Source organism: Danio rerio, chromosome 3 (assembly GCF_052040795.2).
Source record: "Danio rerio strain M-AB ecotype USA chromosome 3, GRCz13ab, whole genome shotgun sequence".
NCBI lineage: Eukaryota > Metazoa > Chordata > Actinopteri > Cypriniformes > Danionidae > Danio > Danio rerio.
In genome coordinates, this window is record NC_141023.1 from 30,364,692 (window position 1) to 30,388,720 (window position 24,029).

Here is a 24,029-nt window from a genome sequence, read left to right on the forward strand (position 1 = left end):
AAGATTATTTTTTTTTAAATAAATAGATAAATATATATGTGTGTGTGTATATATATATATATATATATATACATATATATGTGTGCGTGTTTGTGTGTTTATATGTATGTATATATATATATATATATGTGTGTGTGTGTGTGTGTGTGTATATATATATATATCTGTGTGTGTGTGCATGTGTTTGTGAATTAGAATTGTATTTCATTATTTAAAAACAGCTTGTATTAGTTTCATGAAACCTATTTACAAGTGGAATAGCTTTGAATTAACACATTGTATGTAAGGGATATCAAAAACAACCGGTACTAAGGCTTTTCATCAGCTTTGGACTCAAAAACTCATTCTTCAAGAGGTATTTTGAGTCATAGTATGTCATAACTGAATGTGTTTTTATTATTATTGTTCTTTGTATTTGTTTATTTTATTTACTTATTATAATTATGTTATTAATGAGGAAAGAAAATATCTATATAAATCTGTTTTGTTTTAGTGTGTTTTGCAATTAATAGTTGTACATAAAAAAAATAATAAAAACCCACCAGTACAAATACAGTTTTATTTTTTGTTTCCAGTAGCTGAGAAACAGGATTTGTGGTTTGAAATCAAATTTCATTGAAAAAAAAAAAAATCTTGTAATATTTTTTCTCCTGAAACCTCTAATTGGCTTATTTCTCACTATAGTACAGTTGAAATAATGTACTACAATACATAAGGAAAAACATCCCTGATTGCTTTATAGAAGAAAAAAGAAAGCACATCTAAATATCCTGCTCTCTGTCAAGTAAAACAAATAAAAGTACATTATGTATTGATAAACAACAACAACTCTACTACTAATAAAATCTTAATCTCAGTGCTGCTGTAAAGCAAATATGATGTGCACAAATCTACCAGCCTTGCTGAAGAGATCAGAGATAATCGAAAGGCCATCAACCAAAAGAAATACATCAACTTTTTTTTGGATTGCACACATACTCAAAATTCATTCAAAATCCTCCCTGCCCCATAAAACAAATACAAGATCTATCAGAAAACAGCAGTACTATGATTATATTGTTGTTTTTTTATATGATTAGTAAGAGTTTTAAAACTGACCATCAGATAGCAGATGATAAATGGCAACAATCGTTCATTTTTCGTCATCAACCTTATGTTCTGTATGAGACAAATAGTTCTGATATGCTAGTAAGCAATTCGTGTGAAGGTCTATGGCCACTATGCTTGTCATTATTTCCCTAATTCTTCAGTGCTAGTCACCAAGATTGACAAATGTTGAATCAACAATGAAACACCTTAAAATACAGACCTCAATTATGGGATGTCTTTCCAAGCAAGCATCTAAAGCATAGATCTCAAAGTCAATTTCTGGAGAGCCGCAGCTTTGCTCCAACCCTAATCAAACACAGCTGATCCAACTAATCAATGTGTTCAAGACTACTGGAGACTATTAAGCAGGTGTGAGTTGGAGTGGCTGGAGCTAAACTATGCAGAGCAGCGGCCCTCCAGGAATTCATTAGTTTGAGACCACTGAAAGCATATGCTGCGTCCCAATTCACATACTATCTGTCCTAAATAGTGCTTGTAATAGAATTAGTATGTCCCAAACCATAGTATGTTGAAGAGACTGTGCCAAAGATTAAAGGATGGTTTACTATTTCCGGTGAAAAGTTTTAAGTGTAAACCCATCAATACGCAAACCCAAGGGTGTCCAAACTCGGTTCTGGAGGGCAGGTGTCCAGGTGAGTTTAGCTCCAACCCCAATCAGATACAGCTGGGCTGGCTAATCAATCTCTAACTAGACTTTTTAGAACTATCACTGCAGGTGTTAAGGCAAGTTGGAGCTAAAATCTGCAGGACACCGGCCCTCCAAGACCGAGTTCGCGCACCCCTGCTCTAACCACAAATATTGCCCACAATACATTACGAGTTGGACGTGAATTTGATTAGAACTACAAGCGCAAGTGCCTATAAACTACAAACATGGCAGACGCGCGAAACACAACCGTCAGGTAGTCTTTGGTAAAGATGTTTGTGTGACTTAATATCTTGCCAACTGGTCAATATTTAAATCGCGTTTTCTGTGTTATATTTCATCTGCAACAACAACACTGAACTTATATAAAGTGTTTGGACACTAAGGTCTGAATGCATAATTAACCAAAGAGCTGAGGAGATTTCTCTGCATGAAATATTCGTAAATGGGAGAGTAACCTGCTGCTGCTTCACCAATAAGGTAGGAAATTAAATATGATAGCAATGCGGATTGACAGAGCTCATAACCAAGCAACACAACAATCTTTAAATGAGATAGTAGCCTATGCCTCAAAGCTTGCATATACCTGTCACACGCGCCAACGTATATGATTTCCTTTACAAAAAGTACATACATTTAGGGCGTACTATATGTATGCGAATTGGAAGGCAGCAATAGTTTACCTTAGACATCCCTTTTTGTCGTCGACTAGGCCACCGTCATTTCTACATGTTTTAAGACAGTATTTAATCTACATGCCTAATTAAAAAATAGCTTAAATTCAAACAACTGTGGAAATTACAACTCTTTTAAATTACAAAACTATTCATCTCAGAACATATGAAGCAGGCCACTACAGGAAGAAAAAAACATGTCAGTGTATCTTTGAGCCAGCAGAGGACACTAGTGTATTGCTTTGCAATATTCTTATTTCCTAGGAACACACTGAAGCAGTGACTCAGTCAGTGTGAATCGCGCCATCTGCTGGAACCCGTGAGAAGAGTTGAGGCAGGCAGAAGAATTCATAGGCGCTAATTACAGTAGCAACTCCTCTGAGATTGTAAAGGATCAAACTTAAAATCCTGCCCAAAAACTCAAAACACACAGTGTGGAATGGAGGGAAGGGAATGAAAAGGACAACAGATCTCTAGAGGAAATGGACGAGCTGAGCTGGCAAGGCAAAGTCCAGGAGCTGGGTGTGACATCTGGTTTAAAAACCCAGATTATGGTAACTAGTAAAGAGTGAAAAGAGGGACAGACAGACCAATTAGGACAGATAAGAGTAATCAAGTCATTAAATAAGTAAAATGAAGAAGAGACTGAGCTGAATGAATAGAGGAAGCAGACAGAGAGAGAAAGAGAGGCAAGCAAGCAAGCTGGAGACAGACAGAAAAAATAAAATAAAACAATGGACTAGGTGCACAATATCAGTCCTTCTAAGAAAAGATCAACTTTGGTCAACCCTGAAAGACTACAATCAGTCCTCTTCAGTCAAACGAAAGGAAACCAGAAAACAGATTCACGACGGTAAACTTACACCTGAGGAAGAGATTGGTAACTTGGGAGAGCAGGACACAGTAAGATAGATAGTACAGGAAGTTTAAATAAAGTTCTCTTTATTGATAATTGTCTTTCAAAAAGACACTAAAAAAAACACACATAGTAAGCAAAGAATTTCAAAGCTTTTGTTGTGATCCATCTACAAAAAAAGTAAAAAGTTCCAACATGATTGTTTGTTTTAAATCACTGGATCTCTAAATGGAAATTATGCACCTGTGATGGTCTCTCTCTACCTCACGCTTACTCTGCACATCCATTCTCCCTGCGTGTGTGTGCGTGCGCGCGCATGTATCACATATCACTCAGACTGGCTCTCTAACTAATGCAGGATGTGCAAGTTGTGTGTGTAAAACCATTTAGGACATAAACAGTGAGGGGGGCTTTACCTGCACCTCTCAACCCGCCCCTCTTTAACCTTTCTGTCTGTCTGTCTCTATCTCTCCCAGAGTCTAGCTGGGCGTTTACATGGAGGCTTCATCAGACGCTCCCTGACACAGAGACAGGTGGAGAGATGGGGCGATGAGCGGTGTAGGGAAGGATGGGTGGAAAGACAAACACAAAGAGCGTAACAAACAGAACCGACGCTCACACACGCAGTCTCATATATAAACACACATTTGTAAAGTTACATGAGGAACCCAAAAAAAAAAAAAAAAAAAGAGAGAGAGAGAGAGAGAAAAAGGACTTCAACCCTGGGTACTGTTTTGCTTTATAGCTGTTTGGAGACGGAAAGAAAGGAGGGAGGTAGAGAAAAAGAGTGGGGTGAGAATAGGGAATATAAGGAGAGGACGTTGGGAGGGTGGTGGGGGTCCATCCAGCGGGTGTTATTTCTTGGCTTTTCCACCCTTGGCTGAATTTCGCGGCGGGGTGACCGGGCGACCTGAGCCCATTCCTCCTCCTCCACCGTAGTACAGCTTCTTATCGGCTGGCTTGAGGATCTGAGGAAGAAAGACAGAGGATGAGAGTAAGCAACAGCACATTTCCAAATATAGATGCGTCCGCCCACAGTAAGAGCGCTTCAGTACATATAGTGAGCAATGCAGAAGATCTGCTCCAAAACTTAACCGTCATGGAATCTCACAATTGACCACTTTAGTATACTCTGCTCAGCACCAGTGATATCTACGGTCAATAAAGACGACACTCATACTGAACTGCCTTTTGAGCTGTGCACCAAATTCAAATGGAAAACTCAACACCAAATGTGATCAACCTTTAAACATGTACAATTCAAAGACGCACATCTGATTTTAATACTTTTTTTTTCCCCCATCAGGATAGTGGGGATGGCGATTTAAAGTCAAAAATCTCCACACAAACAGTGCACAACAGCATATGGACAAGTTGAACGGTGAGGCAGAAGAGCAACTGTCAAACTCATTACACAATCCCACAGGGCCGAGCCTCCTTTGAAAGCTGTGTGGACATTAATCGGAGCGAGACCATAAGCGAATCCTTTTGGACACACAGCAAAGGGCACTAAACTAAAAACTGACAGCAACACACGTTTTGAATACATTTTTTTTTTAAAGTTACTCTTTTAAACCCATCAAACATTCAACTTGTAAATGGGTTAATTTTTTCCAGCTGTGTCTTTATCATCCAGGGTCATTATGCACCACACAGGTTAGGAATTCACAGCATCATTGACTTAAATGATATAATTCAATAACCTAATCTTTCTTTGCTTATTTCTATTTTCACTGGCCAAAAGATTTAACATTGGGTCTAAAGTGTGTCTTGCTCAATATGAAGCATCTGTATATCAAACAGTTGCATAAAACCAACATTACATTTTAAATTGCACTTACACTCAATTAAAACAAGAGCAGTGTCATTTTTTATTTTTATTTTGAATCAAATATATTGAAGACATCTTAAAAAACACATTTAATATCTTGCAATACACTTTATTATGTACACCATACTAGTACCGGGTTGGTCCCCCTTAGGTCTTCAGAACTGCCTTAATCCTTGTGGTATAGATTCAACAAGGTACTGGAAATATTCATCAGAGATTTTGATCCATATTGACATGATAGCATCACACAGTTGCTGCAGATTTGTCAGGAGCACATCCAGGATGTTATTCTCCCTGTTATAATTTATGTTTTATTTCTGCCTTTTTTTTTACCCTCCTCTCCGTTTGCTCAACCCTTATGTTTCTTATTGGTTTATTATTCTGTCCATCATCATTATGACGTTCTTCGGCTCCACCAATCCCAGGACGAGCTGCAAGGATTTAAAGCCCTGACAGACCAGTGTGTGGTGTGCGCTCTGCCTCGGCGTACCCTTTGTGCTCCACGCAATTTGTTTGTGCAAATGCTTCGTCTATTTAGTGATTTATCTCAGTTACTGTGATAATTCGAGTTTGCTTGTTGAACTTCGTTGGCTTTAAGTAACATAATATGATGGTTGTTGTGTGATTCTAAACTAAGCTTTGATGGACTTATCCGGATTGTTTTAGTTTAGATTGATGTTTTGTTAGATCAGTTTGAGTGTTTTGCCACCTGTGTATTTTGAGTTTTGTAGTTTAGTTTAGTCCGGATGTCGTATACACAGAAGATCTCTGTTTTTATTTTGTGTTTCTTTTTGACGCCTAGTTTAGACTTTAGATTTAAGGATTGTTTTGTTAATTTCTTTGATTTGGCTTACACTTGTCGTTTTGGTTGAAATATAATAATTATAAATGTTTATTTTTTCCCCCCATTTATTATTGTTACATATTGTTTCAATTGAGTAAAAAGATTAAATAAGAGTAACTGATTCTGCCTCATTCTTGATCTGTCGCACACATTACACCTGTCTCACTTAAATGTTACAGCATCCCACTTTAACATCATAAACACGTAACACTCCCGTTCTACCACATCCCAAAGGTTCTCTATTGGATTGAGCTCTGGTGACTGTGGAGGCCATTTGAGTACAGTGAACTCATTGTCATGTTCGAGAAACCAGTCAGAGATGATTTGCACTTTATGACATGGTGCGTTCTGCAAAAGTAAAATTAAGAATCAATTAAATAGCTAAGTTTTTGGCTTGCACTGAGTGTGTTCCCATGATGCTTTAGAAACATCTGTAGGCATTTTACTAGGTTTTGGTAGGAAAAAGAAAACGTTAAGCCAAACCTTGATGATCTAATACAAACTGATTTATTACACGGACGGACAGTTCACCTAAAATGTATTTATCCACTATTTACACACCCTCAAATGGTTCTAAACCTTTTTGAGTTTATGAATTTCTTCTGTTGAACACAAAGATATTTTGAAGGAGGCTGAAAACCTGTAACTATTAACATCTGTAACCTGTGGAAAACACTGTGGAGGTCAATGATTACAGGTTTCAGCTTTTGTCAAAACACCTTTAGTATTCAAAAGAAGAAACCAACTCAGACAGGTTTGGAACAAGTGAATGATGAGAAAATGACAATTTACATTTTTGGGTGAACTATGCCTTTTAGACTTGTATGGTTTGTATATTTGCAGAATAATTAAAAGGTCTTGTAAAGTCAAGCAAGCGGCAACACTTTTTCACTCACCTGGAAAGAACACATGAGTGTTTCATCCACACTCATCATGGCCCCGGCGTTATCAAACTCGCCACAGTAGTTAGGAGCGGAGAACAGGGTGACTAACTGTCTCTTTGCAAAAAACTCATAACCGTCTTCCACCACCTGCACATGAAGATAATGTCACATTTTATTTGGATTTTTCATGCTGCAACAGTTTACGGAGGCAGTCCAACCATCACAGAGCGTATACGAACCTGATGCGCCCTACATATTAGGTCCATGTCATGTTTGTGAAGAAATTTGGCCACTACGTCTGCACCGAAGGTGAAGGACACACCGCGGTCATTCTCTCCCCATCCCAGCACGTCTTTGTCTGGGTCGGCCCAAAGCAGGTCACAAAGCAGCCCCTGGTCAGGCACGTCCGTGGGCCGCATGACACGCCGCACCTGCTCCATTGACTGCAGGTCTGGAGAGAGGCCTGGAGCAAAAACAATGCTTCATGTTTCACTGTGCTCTATTTGGCCAGGTCTAGATGACATGGTATTTTTGACATTTATGATAGTCAGTGTAAAATGATGCCATTTTGACTGTTTGTGTCAAGAAAAACATCAGCTTACACACACTGCTTCATAACCAGCATTGAGCACGTAAATGATGTTACTTGAAAAACAGCAACAAAATTACATCATTAGAAATTAGGGATGTAACGGTATTGTAAATACCGTCATACCGCAATATTAATTTTTTTCGATATTACCGAAGTCGCATGACTCGGTAAAACTATAGGTTTCCTGAGAAAATTTGCTCAGGCGAATGAAGCGAACGGGACGTAGCTGAAACTTCATTTCCCATCAGCCCCGGCGTGGCCATAATCCTTTGCGGTCTGTTGTCGCTACAGATCCAGTAATGCGGAAATGGAGTGTGCTGCTAGTAGCGGAGATGAAAAAAAGATGGAAATGATCGAACCTAAAGCGGGTGTTGTCGCCGCGCGCGTGCTGAATAGCGGTGCTGTCGCGCGCGTTCTGATCAGCTGTGTTGTGGCGCGCGTTCTGATCAGCTGTGTTGTGGCGCGCGTATTGTAAAGCGCCGAGGGGGGGTTGAGCGCGCATATTCAAGAGAGGTGTTGTCGCGCGCCTACTGAAGGGCTGGATTGGACGGAGGGTGTGTCGCGTCGCGGGGGCACTTTTGATCGTTTTGGAAGGGCATTTTCTATCCAAGACTAAAAAGGGCATGTGCACTGCACAGGTTGAGCCCTATGTGTGCACGTGCCTGCAAGTTGGGGAATACGACTAATAAAAGTCATGGGGACTGCAGAAACACAGCACACTGTTCAGATTGATTCAGACATTGACTTGTACCGCAAAGAGACCTCTATCTCACTCATGATTTGTCTTCTCAAGTGGGGGAAAGACAATGCACAATGTTACCCCACTGCTGTCAACCTGGGCCAAGTCATATCTCTCTTGTTCCAGAAACCTCAGTACCAAATGAGAGGGGTTTTTTCTGTTGCAGGGGACATTGTAAATACCCAGAGATACCAGCTTTTACCAGATTATAATTATATGATAATTTTCCTTTAAACCCATCTCTATCTAAGTGAGTGAGTGATTAAATGTTGAATGTGATGAGTTTTCAACAATACTAAATTGAAACTTTATTTTTTTACATTGTTTAATATTTTTTTGTTATTAAAATTGAAGTTAGTGTTTCAAAGCTTACAGATAGATGGCTAATTTGTATGTCATTGACACTTTTGGCACTTTTTTTGGAGTATTTTCAAAAGTTTTTTTTTTACTGTAAATGATTCAATAAATACCGTACCGTGACATTCATACCGAGGTATTACCGAACCGTGAAATTCTGATACCGTTACATCCCTATTAGAAATGTAACTAATTAACAGTGAAAATAATTGGGGTACTTTTTAGGTGAAAAGTGTCACAAAAACTTGTATGCCTTCAATATTCAATGAAATGGATAATAAATTAAATAAATCATGATACTATGTGATATATTACTCAATACTAATATTGCTTTGGGACCATGTACGAACAAATCTAATATTTATTGTAAATATTTCTACAGTGAAACAATAAAACTTACAAATATAATTGTCTTTCCGCAGTGTAAACTAAAGCTTTATTTTATGTAACTAAAATGTACATCTTGCTGTGGTTGAAACACTGATTCAGTGATTACATAAGATGCATTTCAGCATGTCTCTTTCAACAAACCATACAATGTTCATGTTTACAACCTTTCATGATTGTAGTTAAGTGCTTTTTTGGTCCATGCTCTCTCGCACTGACATGGTATGTCCAGATCCCGGATTCGCTCACAAATTTGCTACCATTGATTAGGCAATTTTTATGTCTTTGCTTTGGAAAATGTGATGTTATTAGAAGCATCAATTTCTGCAAACAACTTCAAGGTCTATGACCGAACCATCAAATGACAGCTGTACTGGCAGTTGCAAAAAGTTAATGAAATGAGCAGGTTAGAGACATGATCTGAGGCCACAATGAGCCGTCACTTATAAAGAGATATTTTTAAATCGGTATAATTTCAACCTCATTATTGTGGTGCATTGCACCAAGGTGCAAATTCTAATAAAACTGTTCCAACCAATCACAGTTCAGACGGTACAATTTCGATGAATTTCAGCAACTACTTTTGTATTTGTTGCGGATCAGTATGTTTGAAATATGTTAGTTAGGCTAGATCGTAGGGCTGATCAGCCAAATCTAAATACATTTAGGAATATTGGGACTTTATTTAACAACTTTAATTTACTAAGGCTAATATTTTTTAATAGTCAACAAAATTATTAAAAACTAAATATCTGTTCTCTTAAGTCTAAAATAAGTGTTAAAGAGACTCTTAAACTTGATAAATAAAATGTTAAAGTGTGAGTGATTGTAAGGGTAGATCAACATCTGTAAGATAACTAAAAATGTCAACAAAATTATGATAAAGTAAATAAACTAAACATCATTCAAATACATGCATAAAGTCTTGCAGATGGGGATATAGTGGCTGGAAAAGAAACCAAAAAGCCACTGGCAAGATCCTTGCATCCTTTTATTATTTAAAATCTCCTCTCTGCCGCTGTACGGCACTCGATTACGAGTGTGTTGTTATTCTGATCTGAAGTGACAAGCACGAACGTGTGGTTTCCATCACTATTTTCTATGGCGTCTCTCGTAACTAGCAGACCAATCATTTTTCTCAGAGAATGACAAACCATTGCTGCAGCTATGATGCACGTTTATGGAGAAAGGTAAAAAGCGCTGCAGCGTTTGTATGCGCCATGTTTGCCTGAGGTAATTAGTTTGCCGTTACTGAAATGTGTATATTCCATACAAATTGTGAAGCAGATTGGTTTGTTCTATTTGCATGAATCAAGGTGCGCTCGCAGCATTAGAAAAAACTACAGGCATTTTTTTTTTTTTTTAAACAAGGTGTGGTTGGCAAATGCATGCAAATCACATCCGTGATGCTTGCACACCATGTGCGCATTGTGCAAGTCGCACGCCTCTATCGGAAATGATAAACTTTCACCCTAAGCTTCTTAGCATTCCTTCCAAGGCACATGCTCAGCAGCCTCATTTGAATAAAACTATAGCCTTCATACCGAAAGTTCATACCCAACTTCTTTTTCAATCATTATTGACAATGGTGTTTGGTCAATAAATACTGATACAGATTTTAATCGCCCAGCCCTACTTGATTGTTTTGTCATTCTGTAAGTGTTTAAGTGATAAACAGAAAGCAACTTTTCTTTTTTTTTTTTTCGCACTGGTCCAAAAGGAGAATAAATACTTGCACATATGTACACACACTTTATACACACACATATGCCAATAATATAATAGAGGCATGTTTTCAGTCAGTTAAGATGCCTTATGTTTTCCTTTACTTTACAGTTTCCGTCTTATTACCAGATTCCTTTGGATTTAAAGCCCTTTTAGTGGCATCAATAGTTGTAGTGAGTTGCTTGAAGCAATAAGAATAACCTCCCCCATCTGATTTCTTTGTCTGCTTCATCTTATTTACGAAGCACAGCCATTACTTTCAAGTTACGACTACCGTTTCACAGAAAAAAAAAAAGAAAATCAAATAAAATTAATTATGGTTCACTTCCAGAACAGATTACTCCCACGTCATCGGCAAAGCACACAGCAGTTCAAATGTAATGTACACTCAACATCTTTTTATGAGGACTCTAAGTCCCCTGGTGGATCCCTGGGTTTTTGTAAAAGTCAAGTGAACCAAACTTTATGGTCTTCCAGTGATGCGGCTATAAACAGTTATATTTATACTTCTCCAGGGAAATTGCAAAATGTCAATAAAGGAGTTATGACGGACATTAAAATTGTCATGGGGACAGAAGACCTCTGGCTGCACTCACCTCCATGGCAACAGAAGATCTTCTCGTCTACAATGGCAGCCACAGGTAAACAGTTGAAACAGTCCGTGAAGGTCTTCCACAGCTTAATGTTATACCGCCGCTTACCTGAACAGATCAGAATGACATGTGAATACTGAAGGGTGTCTTTTGTAGATGATCAAATTTGTTTTTCAAACTGATACTAACACTCATCATAGAAGCCATATATACGATTGATAGAGGCGCACTCGTGGTTGCCACGCAGCAGGAAGAAGTTTTCAGGATATTTGACTTTGTAGGCCAACAGGAGGCAGATTGTCTCTAGGGACTGCTTCCCTCTGTCCACATAGTCCCCCAGGAACAAGTAGTTACTCTCAGGAGGAAAGCCCCCATACTCGAAGAGACGAAGAAGATCATAGTACTGACCATGGACATCACCTGCAGATAAAAAAAAAATAATAAAAAAAAGATCAGGGTGGATATTTCCAAAAAATCATTTACACATTAATTACTCTTCTTCCATGACAGAATCTGCAGACATTTTTTTCTATTTAAGCAGACAATTTTGTTTTAAAAAAATCTGTGAATTTAAGTGGATTGATTTTGGGGGTATCATAATTAAAAACTCAATATAGGAAAAAATATATATACTTTTTTTTATCTTTTTATGTCTACAACGCAAATCCAGATAGATTTACTTATTTGGTAAACAAAGCAAGTCTCTCATATAACATATCTACTAAAAAAAAAATCTTTACAAACTGTACTGTAAATAAATCAAAGAACATGTTCATATTAGTCAATAAAATTACTGAAATTAATTTAAAAACTGAATAATTATAAAATACATTTACACAAAAAAATTAATAGACTCAAGGATGGACAAAAAAAATTCTGCACGCGCAGATTCCGTGTGGGCATATCCATGACCCCAAACATACCACAGATCTTGAGCGGTGCTTCCAGCTCCAGCAGGATAGGCTGGCTGAGGAAAATTTCCCTCGATTTGAGACAGAGGCCACGAATTTCACTCTCTGTCAGCTGTACGTTCTTGCCTGGCCTGGAGCCTTTAACTGGAGAAACACAAACAAAAACAGACAAAATGAGAACAGCAGGAAACAAGCCAAAACAGAAAAGCAAATGCGCCACTTCTGGGAAAACCGCGTGCTTTCTAGAAGATAACTCAAGAAGCTTTCTGAAACTGTGAGATGAACAACACGGTCGTCAGCGCACCCAAACACTGTATCACATGTCTCTACTAAAAGAACGCACCTCAACCATTTTAACCCAGGACAACAGAGTATAAACAGGAATTAGAGAGTAAAAAAAATCAATACATTAAAACCTTTTTCAAGACTCTTTCCATAAAACAGTGGCGAGATTTTAACTTGCAGTATATTTACTAAATATTACTTTTTAAAAACTAATCCAAAACTAAAGCACTATTCACATACTGTATAAAAAAATCTATTAAATCTAGCTGATTCAGCAGTTTGCCGCCTATATAGAACTGCAGAAATAATGATGATCCCTTGGTTACTGCAGTAAACAAAGCAGCATGATGTCAACTCTAGCAGGAATTCATAAACTACACAGCATCCTGATATTCACAGATTTAATTCAGGTAAACTTTAGCGTACAACCATATTTTTCGTAACCAAAAATGATTAAATATTCGGGGTGTCAAAATTAATGGTTTCTTTGTTGCACTGCGATGCAGAAGCGGACAATTCGGTATCGATTTAGTAATAGCTCCTTACCGGTTATTATGTACTGACGTCATTTATCTCATATGTGTGTTGCAGTATAATACTATGGCGAGGGAGGCGAGCTCGAGTAACTAAAAGGCAGACACTCTGCACAATTCACTGTGCGTGATTGCTAGACAGCCATTCATTGACACTGAAGTTAGAGCAGAAGCCCCTTAACTGCTGGAGAAAATTAAAGTAAACTCTCTCACTGTGGCCTGTTTCACCTGCTTGCTTGACGTTACATCTCCTCTCGGCTGTTATAGCGATATCATGGATCAGCTGTGATCGGTGCTGCAGTTTATCAGCATCACTTATCGTTAAGCAGCGCGTTAGAGCAAATCAAAGCCCTTTCTGTTGAGCATGTGACCAATCATAGGCATTTAACAACTCACCCAAAAATGCTCAAAAGACAAATAGGAAAATATTTACGCTTGTTTTTTGCTTTACATGCTCATGTTGTTCTGTATGTGTACTTGAGTTTTGTTTGATGCATTCAAAAAGATTGTTTTCTTTAAGCAGGTATAATTAAAGCTACAGTACATTTATCTGACCAAAAGCATCTTTAATGCACCATGAAATCGTACTGAACTGAATCAATGACATGATAATCGTAATCAAGACAAGTGTGGGTTCACACCTCTGTAAAATGTAATACTTTGCAAAATAGCATTAAAGACATACTTTAAGGGCCTTAAATTTCTCTACATTGATTTATCAACTTTTAATACTTCAAGATCCTATGGACACCCTGAAGAAAGTATTAACAGAATTTAGCAGGTTGTTAAAGCTAATCAAACACATGCTAAAACAACTGTGCATGTGACTGTAACAAACCACAATACAGGTAAAGATCTTCACATTGAGGGACTGCTGATGACGCGCCTTTGAACTTCAGACAGAACTAATCAAATATTCATGACAAAACAACCAAACATGGGTCAACAGATCATGCACTCTCTTAAACTCGCTTAAAAAGAGAGAGAGAGTTAGAGAGAGACCCAAGGAGATTTGCAGCTGTGCTGTGACAGAAGGTTTGCAGGGTCTAAACAGACTGTCATCTCACACAACGCAGACCTACGGTATTATTCAAACATGCCCTTTTAGACTGGCTGCATGACACGCTGTTCAGGGGGCTTAGCTGGCAGCGACAGATGAAAGAAAGAGCATATGATGTATCTGGAGAGGAGAAATATTGGACAGGCCAGAGCTGAAGCTGACGTCTGCGAGGCCACAGTGGCCATACATCACAAGTGCTGCATCCGTGCATGAGATGTTCAAAATGGCAAGATTAAAAAACCCCAGAGACAGCCCTGCAGTTGTATTTAAGCAGTTGCTGGGTTTTAAATATACATTTCACATGGCTGGCTTCAGGCAGGAAATGTAGTACCGAGCATATCCCAGTGACTCACATAATCGGGCGGTTATGCAAGGATTTGAGAGAGAGCTTATTTGTGCAGTCGCAAAATCGATTCAACCGGCCTACACCTCTAAATAAATGTTTAAAGCATGCAGTTTCGCACGGATTAACCAAGGACACAAATAGTCAGAGCTGAAAAAAAAAAATTGCGACATCACAATACCCACTTCATGCTAAGTGAACAATGTTACCGCCAAAACAATTTTACGGTGCATGACAAAGGGCTGGGAAAGAGAGCATGCTTTTTTGCATCCACTCATCTCTTTCAATTTAAAGCAGCAGAACAGAAGACGTCTCATTTATCATGACAGTCTAAAGATAAACAGCTGGCTGACTGAATCTTCCCCCACACAACAAACATATTTGTACAGCTGTTTAAAGCGACCCACAACACAGCTGGTCACAGTGCAAAAAGCCAAATATCTGTATGCTATAATGCTCGTCACATTATCAAAAAAAAATAAAAATAAAAAGTTATATGTATATATATATATATATATATATATATATATATATATATATATATATATATATATATATATATATATATATATATATATATATCCTTGAATTTGATGCCTGCAATTTTTACAACTCTCAATATCAATTTATTTTACGTAATCACATATTTATGAACATATGCAATTCAAAAATAAACTTCACGTGATTGGAAATTAGGCCCAATCACGTACTTTCAGACTCGATCGGAATCGGACATTACCTCCCAATACGGACTCGAATATACTAATTATTTGAGATAGTTATGTGGTGGCACAGAGTTAGAGCTTATTCTTAACTTCACACAAAAACAGCAATGTATGCGGCATGACATCACTTTGTTGCAGAGATGCTATTGGATAAATGCCGGCAAAGTAGAACACGAAAGCAGCTTGAAGCGGAAAGTGCGAGTATGTCTGCAGTCTGGAGGTATAACAAAGTGGATGATGACAACATTGCCATAGCAAACTGTGAGATATGTAAACTAAAGATTGCCTGCTGGGTATTTTAAGTTGAGGTTTTATTTGTTTTTATACTAGATGGTTTTATATTTACTACTGCACCAAATCCAAAAGTGAAAAATTTTAATTATTTATTACTTGATTGTTAACGAACATCACTTCTGTGGGGTAGCTTGAACAGAGTTGTTGAATGTTAAAGTAAGGTGAATTAAAAAAAAATGAGCAAAGTCCTGGATCTGTTTCTTCCCTCTACTTTTTTATACATCATAGAAGTATCGGATCGGGTTTCGATACTCAAATCAAATGACTCAGGCATAGACTCAAGGGTAAAAAAAACCTGATCAGGACATCCCTACTAATACTGAGAACTAGGGCTGCACAATATATATTGTATATATTGTATGTGTACATCCACAATAGTCACATCGCAAGATATACATTGTTCAGCTGGGATTTTAGATGACCTTGAACCACAAGCAAAAACTCAAGAGATTTGTGGAGTTACTGCAAAATTAAACATAACAGTAAAATTTAGTGTTTTAAGGCCTGTGAATATGTGAGCATTTTAACAGAGTTTAAAGCATTTTAATAGTGCTTAATAGAAGTTAAATAAAGACTAATATCATTGCATTATTTGAACAATAAAGACTATGCAATGCTACTTTGCATTATATTATTCAATTTCTGTGCCTGAATACTGTTAGACTCTCCTCAGAAAACCCTAATGGAAAGCATGGATTTCACTGTAATGTTTGCTCTATTGAGTTTATTACTGTAGTTTGTGTATATAATAAATTAAAGAAATTTGTACTTCACTTCCCAACAAAATCATCCCAATCAATCTAAATAAACGACTTAGAGCTAAATAGAGCTACTTAAGTCATCTAGTGAATTTGTATTTTTGTTGCAATATCGCAAACAAAAGAAATATTGCTATGTCAAATTTCCATTATCGTGCATAACTACTGAGAACACAATTAAAACCACTTCACTTCTCATGTGTTGGAGCAGCCCAAAATTATCATCTCACTGGGAAAACATTTTTTTTAACATTCTCAAAAATAGGTCAAAAACCAACAGATCCAGATCCCCGTAAATCACAGTTCTAAGCATTGCTGATATCGAGAGAACTAAAAACATTACAGAACAACATGTAGTTCCATTTGTCTGTCTACTAGCACGAAGGTTAATATTACTAAACTGGAAAGAGAAAGCTGTTCCTGCATATATACATCTAATGAGGGATGTAATGAAACATTTAGAACTACAGAAAATCAGATTCCCCCTAAAAACAGATTTTATAAAATCTGGCCACCTTTCATGAATTATTTTAAAAACAAATTCTGCAAGAAATAGTTAAAGAGGATTAGACTAATTTAGATTAAAATAAAAGGTCAGTATTTAGTTTTTTATTATTATTATTATTGTATTCATGTTATTATTATTTGTTTCCCTTTTGGTATATTTTTTACCATTGTATTAATCTATTATCACTATTCTTCTGTATGTATTTTGTATATTGTGGGCATGGACCGGTTTAAGATTCTGATGGTATGATAACCTTGGATAAAAATATCGGTATTGTGATTACTGCTCTAAAATCTATTCTTTTTAAATGTTTGGGTAAAAACAAGACCTTTTTTTTTTACTTGGAAACAATATATTTTGAGAAATAATTCAAATGAATAATTGACTTCTGCTGTCTTCAATAGTTTAAAATGTTTCTTTGAAAAAAAAAATTCTGTTTTCCGTTACCTAAAAAATATATATATATATATATATTACATATACCACAGGAAAGGTATAGCAGAATTTTTTGCAAACTTTTCCAAACATTAGTATACCTTGAAAACAGTTATTGTTCCAATGCCTAGTATATTGCATATATAGAAAGTAAAAAAAAAGAAAGAGAAAAATCAGAGTAATAAAAAGTTAAAATAAGTAAATAATTAAATAAATAAAACCACTTCGCTTCAACAAGGCAGGAATGGAAGCACTGCATATCGCTTATTTATTTGTGTGTGTGTGGTTTAAAAAGTTTAACGATTTTTTTTTAAAAGTCACATTAAATTGACCAAGTGTGATGGTAAAGAACGTTTTTGAAAATATGTATAATCTAAAAATAATAAATCATTAACATTTGCAAGAGAAAAAGAGTAGCATTCATATATGTACACAATGGCACTCAAGCAAAAAGTTTCAAGCAAAAACTGAAGGAGATTTATTTATATATTAGAACTAAAAATGTCAATGTTTAAAAAATCATTACATTTCATTTTGTTTTATCTCGACTAAAAGCTTGAGTTGAACTAAACTAACAGTGCATTAGACATACTGAGGTTATTTGCATTTGAGGTCTGTATTTATCTTGCCTCAGGCTTATTGTTTGTACATTGTATGGTTTACTGCCCTGTCACGAACAGTTTATGTTTGCATTGAAGTTACCTGGGAAGCAACAATTCACTTTCTCTGTTCTACAACAAAAGAAAGTGAACTAAATAACCTGAATTGGACTTCCCTAAAATGCAAATCGCTTGTTCCACAATACGGAACCAATAACTAATGCAAAATACCCATGTTTAATTTTAATATATGACTTATAAAGGTTATTGGCTTGATATCATCCATTGTTGCATAATGACAACTTCTATGGGTATATTCATGGCAATAAACAGGACTACTTTTTTTCTAAACACTTTAATTGCACAATATACCATATAGTGCAAAATGTGCATCTGCAATGGTCACAATGCAAGATTTGCAACGCTGAGTTTGGATTACACTCTAATAGACCAAAAGCCACTATTCAGGGTTTAAACATAATGGTGTGAAAGTTTAATCATCTGCATGTGCTTTTAAGGCCTGTGACCGAGCAAGCATTTCAAGTGAGCTTAAAACATGCGAAGACAAAATTATAATGTTCATTAACTTTAATAAAGATTCAGCTTAATTATTTAATTTCTGTACCTGAATACCATCAGACTGGCACAGACGATTTTAAAGTAGGGCTGCATAATACATTGGAAAAATCTGATACTGCTATATTTTATTTTTTCTGTGATAAGTATTGCTATATGAATGCATTTTCAGAAAAATAGTTTGAATTGCACCATTTGACAGCGTTCTTTGGAGTCTAACAGAATTCAGGTAGAGAAATTGAATAATCACAATGCAAAAAAATGCTTTACTTACTTTTTGTCTTGTTTCTAGTCCAAATACTAAGACCTTGTAAAAATATTGTTTAGTTTTCACCATCCCAAAAAATAAAGTTTATTTTAAAGTTTATTAAAAATAAAGATATTTTTAGTTTTTTTTTTTTTGCTTGTTTTAAGGAAATTATCTGCCAGTAGGGTAAGTGAAATTACCTTGTTTTCGTTTTGAAATGTAGATATATGGACTAAAACAAGACATATTCTAAGAAAGAAATGTCTTTTTTTTTTTCATAAATTATATAAATGCTATATAAATACAGTGATTAAATACAATTCTGTGGCTCTTGGTCAACTATAATACAGACTGGACATTGCATATCTTTGCGATATGAAAATTGGGAATGAGCACATTGCGATATCAATGCTGAATATATTGGGCAGCTCTATTATAGAAGTATTTTTTTATTTCACTTTTATCTTTGTTCTAGTGTTTTTATCCATGCTTGTGATTTTTTAGTATGTAGTTATAATGATTCACTTCACTACAAATCAAAGGCAAAATTACTACAAAATTACTATCAATCTAAATTAATGAATTATTTCCAAATAGAGCTACTTAAGCAAACTGGTGAAACTGTATTCATATCACAAGGTCAGTAAACTCCAGTTTAAATCTGAATTTACCTTGATACGTTTTTTAATGAAACACAAGTATAAGCATTACAGTCCAATAAACACGTTTAAGATTTTACCATACAATTATGCATATATGGTGTGGTCTACTAGTTAGGTTGGGAGGGTCACTAAAAAGGTGGCCTTTAAGGAAGCAAATGAGTGATCTGAGGGCCTGAAGAGTGACCGGAAGTCCATCAGCTCAGAGAGTGAAAAGTGGGTATAAATAGGATCCAGCCACTCGTCACTTTAAACCCAGATTAAGGACGGCTAATGCCCTAACAGCACTTGCTCTAAAGTTAGTCACGGGGCCAATAAGCGTCACAGAGCTTAGACCCAACACAACACTGGGGGGTGAACCTATATGTCAGGCAAGCAAATAAACCACTCTTAATATAACTAATAGGTGTGCCAAGTTAGGTGTGGCAAATTCCATAAACAGAGAACTGTTAAACTGCCTACAAATCTAGCAGTGTACTTGATTGATTTTGATTAACAATCAGTTTAATTAAATTATATTTATAACGCACAAAAAAAAAAAAGTTGTCAAAAGTGCCAACAATATACTTTAAAAGATACAAATAAATAAAATTAAATACAAAATGTCAACATAGCATTCTGTGCTAAAGTTCAAATGGAAAAGTGAGGGCTTAAGACAATAACGAAGAACTAGGTTGGTTCACATGAACCACTTAAACTCAGAGGCATGTTAAGTTCCTTAAATATTATTGCAGAGAACAACATTAGTAATCAATCAACTGTCTACAAGTGTGTGCCGTCTCGTGCACTGGGGAAACAAATTCCCCATCAACAGTCCGACATTTAATCGGTTTGGCAGGCAGACGGTCATCACACGGACATGCATGTGCTTTCAGGTTTTCAGGTGATACCCTCAACACTTAATCCAATGACAGCAATGAGATAGAGGGACGACCTGAGGAGAAGCAAACAACTTGTTTATGTGACACCTCAACAGAAATCACAAACACACGCAGATGACGGTCAAACAAACGAACCAACAAAACCTAACCGAAAGAAACCGACTGTGTGCAAAAGTTTCCTTCGTGTCACCTGTAATCAGTACAATTGATTTTTCGTTGTTTGGCCATGAGGCTTTGGGCACAACAGCGCTGCAGTACAGAACAGCATGAACCAAAAGGATCTCGACTTAAAAGTTAAAAGCTGGAATTTCTGAGCATTCCATACTAAGCAAGTATTGGGATTTGGATTTAAACTTTTAAAAAAGGGTACTGCCTGTCAGAAGAGGCACCGCTGGGTTCATTAAAAATGGGGATTAGGTTATATAACATTGTAATTATTTTCAAACAATAAGCACAGTAACCCAAGTATATAAAAATCAATGCTCCATGTACGTTTTCCTAAAAATGTTTTGAACTGAAAACTTTGGCTATATTTTGCTTATTCATTTGCATGACAACAGCATTTTAAGCAGTATGTGTGCTGCATGGGCTGGTAGAAGATTCTGACGGTATGAAAACTTTTCTAGTTTTGTGATTACTGCTCTAAAATGTGTTATTTTAAATGTCTAGGTAAAAAACAAAACAAAAAATATCCCCAACTGGACAATATATTTTGAGAAATATTTTAAAATATTTTGGAGCAGTAAACATGTCAGGCTAAAATATTGACTTCTGCTGTCTTCATTAGTTTTAAAACATAGCTTTCTTTGCAATATAATCGGCATCTCATAATACATTTTCTGCTGGAGATACTGTTGTCCTAAAAAATTTTATTTAAACGATAAAGGAAAATTTAGGCGGTTATCGTCTCCTGCCTAATGTGTGCAAGCATTTTACATGTTCAGTGTAGAAGCAAGTGTGGGAGCTTGAGCTCCAAAACACTGCCAGACTAAAGGACTGTGCACACACAACGATTTAACAAAAAACATGGCAACTTTTGGCCTGGCATGCATAAATAAGCATTTTGATCGTTGTCATTGATCTGTTATCAGAGATCCTTTTTGCAGTGACACTGTCTGTATGCAACTTTTACTACAGGTCTTCCCCTTTTTTGACAATCGTGTCATGTAAAAATATGCTCAAAAAATACAATTGTGACTAGAGAGCAACTTCCCTGCAAAGAAAAAAAAATAGATTTTTGGCTCAAAATGAGCAACAACCCAGACCTAATACCAGAAATCTTTAAAATATATTCAAAGTAAACGGGTTTTAAATCTCAAATAATATTTATGTACGCATAATATTATCCTCAAGCTATTCAGGACTTCTGATAAAGGCATCAAGCTCTGAGGGGGAAAAAAAGAGGAGCAGATTACATAAGGAGATCTAAATACAACCATTTATGCTTGTTTGTGTTTTTTCTACAATTCGCAGAGAAAACGAGGTTAACACAGCCTGCCAAGAGGACCCAGCACCGCCAAAAGGTAAAAGGTCTGGAGTATGTGGAAATCTGTTTTCTTTTGATGTCTGTGTGCGTTTTTACACGTTTCCTTCCTTCTCTTGCATAAAAACGTTAAGGAGAAACTTCAATAGATTTTGCAAAGTTAAAATATTCGTAATTCTGAGGTCTGGCCTTTACTACACCTGACCAGGGCAAAAAAAAAAAAAAAAAAAAAAAAAAAAGAGTGTTAATATGAGCTGAAAGCATAATCAAGCCAAAATTTAAAAAAAAAAGTTATACACCAATACACATAGGAAAGCGTTTATAGATTGTAAGAATGATTAATTCTGCTGAAATTATGAAGGTTTTAGGGTGCCTGTCTATGACCTCTCACTGCTCCCTTTGCTATGGAAATGGCAGAAAAGATGGTACATAGTTTGCAAAAAAAAAGGCCTTAAGCATTACTATTACACAACACGCATGCTTGATGTGATTCAGACATTTGATAAACTGCTTGCTTAGGTTTATTAAGCCCATCTGTGCTGTGTTTTGCAATGTTTACCCTCAATAGGAATAGGCAAGCATCAAGTACAAAAGACATCCCTAATGCCACCAAAGAGATACAAAAATATGTTCCCAATGTCTTAAGGCCATAATTAAAGATGAAGCATTAATTCTTTCTTGCTTACAACACATTTTAACTCAACAGAAATAATTGCAAAAGAAAAAAATGTAAACAATGTGATGAGTTGTCTTCCAAATAAATGAAACTCAGAGGCACCATCTAATATGATATTACCCCCTAAATCAGACAGGATCAAGCTGGTCTGCAATACTATGCAATTAAATAATTGCAATTAAGTCCTTAAACTGGCAATAAAACTAAACCCAGCAATCATCATTTACCACATAACAACAACATGGACTCTCAGGAAATCTTGTATTTGGGGAGGTAATACATTCAGGCTTCAAATTACTGATCTCTGTTTTCAAGAACATAGTTTTTTTTTCGTTGAACAAAAAGTTCAAATTCAGACTCTTTTCAGCAACAAAAAATAGTCACGTTTTCCCGACTTGTGCCATGTTGTGAAGGCCTCTATTGTGAAGATCACTTAGTACTGCACTTCTACTAACTACATCCTCATTAGTTGGGGTAATCCTATTGCTGCAGGTTTTAATTAGACACAGGACTTCCTCTGCTGCAATGGACAGTAACCAAACAGTAAATGTAAGCTGGACATAAAGAACTGAAACCACTGGAGAACACCAATGAATGAAATACTGACCCCTTTACCGCTAACAGGCTTAAAATGAGGAGTAGGTGGGAAAATCATTCGGTTATAATCTGTAGCATTTCTATATAATAGCTGAAGTGTAACTATGGCTGTAAACTCGCTGTCAAAATTTTATTAAAATAGCATAAAATGGTTGGCTAGCAACTGCTAATTAGCCCCACTTCCCCCGGCTTTTTCCAGGACACAAATATGATTTAGACGCAAGACAAAACATTACTCGCATGCACACAAACTCATATGCACAAATTACATGTATTGTTGGCTCTGTGCATTTCTTTTCAAAATAACGAAACAATGTTAGAGAGATGTGAAGAAATTCTCACCTTCCAGGAGACGCTGTATTATGGAGTCAATGTTTAATTTGTCCGGCTCCGCCATTTTAGTGGATTTTTGTCGGGTTTATTCAAACAGATCGTGTGCGCCGTTTTCTGTTATCTGTGTGATTGGTCAAAAATTAAGGCCCCGATCCGAGTAAGCAAATCGTATAAAAGATATCGTTACGGAAATGTGGTTTTACTGGCTATATTTCCTTTGTCATTTGGTTGATCGCTAGCTGCTAACGCCGTTAGCCTGATGGTGCTAGCTATTGCCTACCCGTATTTAAACACCAGGAAACGGTTAATGTGGTACAAAAACGCCCAGATAGACCTCTTCACGCCTTCTTTTGATTTTCCTTATGTCCCGTTGGTATTTTTAATACTTAAACGGTCCCTATTTTCCGTATCCTCTAAGCCCCTTTTCTCTTTTCGTCTACGGAACTTTAAAAAAGACCGTGTTGTTGAAGAGCGAAATCAACGGAGGTTGATAGGGCCCGCCCCCTCTTCCAAATACACGGACATGATTGGCTTACATCTAACATTTGAACCGAAGGTGTGGTCGTTCATTGGCTTATGTTCACACACATCTAATTTCCAGAGCTCCTCCCCGAGTTGTAAAGTAATGACGTCAATGGGGTGGAAAAAAAGAAAGAGCGGGTGAGGGGATCTTCGCGTACTATGAAATTGCTGGTGCTTATAATGTACTTTAGGATTTTGGACTATACAATTACGATAAATAATAGCTCAAAAGCACATGATGTAATGTGTAAGCGCTCACATTAACGATATTACCTGGTTAATAGCAGTTTTGTTCATATTTTCGTACAGGATTTTATTTTCTAACACACCAGCGCCCTCTAGACGGAACACCAAGATATTATTTTT

At 36.5% G+C, this 24,029-nt stretch overlaps 1 protein-coding gene across 1 annotated transcript; it reads right to left on the minus strand.

Moving 5' to 3' along the window:
* Window positions 1–3,355: 3,355 nt before the first annotated feature.
* ppp1caa (protein phosphatase 1, catalytic subunit, alpha isozyme a) lies at window positions 3,356–23,658 on the minus strand. Its single transcript, NM_214811.2, is given in 7 exon segments — window positions 3,356–4,254; window positions 6,858–6,992; window positions 7,085–7,308; window positions 11,242–11,346; window positions 11,428–11,658; window positions 12,162–12,293; window positions 23,151–23,658. Coding segments are annotated over 7 exon segments (996 nt in total). The 5' UTR covers window positions 23,206–23,658; the 3' UTR covers window positions 3,356–4,140.
* Window positions 23,659–24,029: the final 371 nt, after the last annotated feature.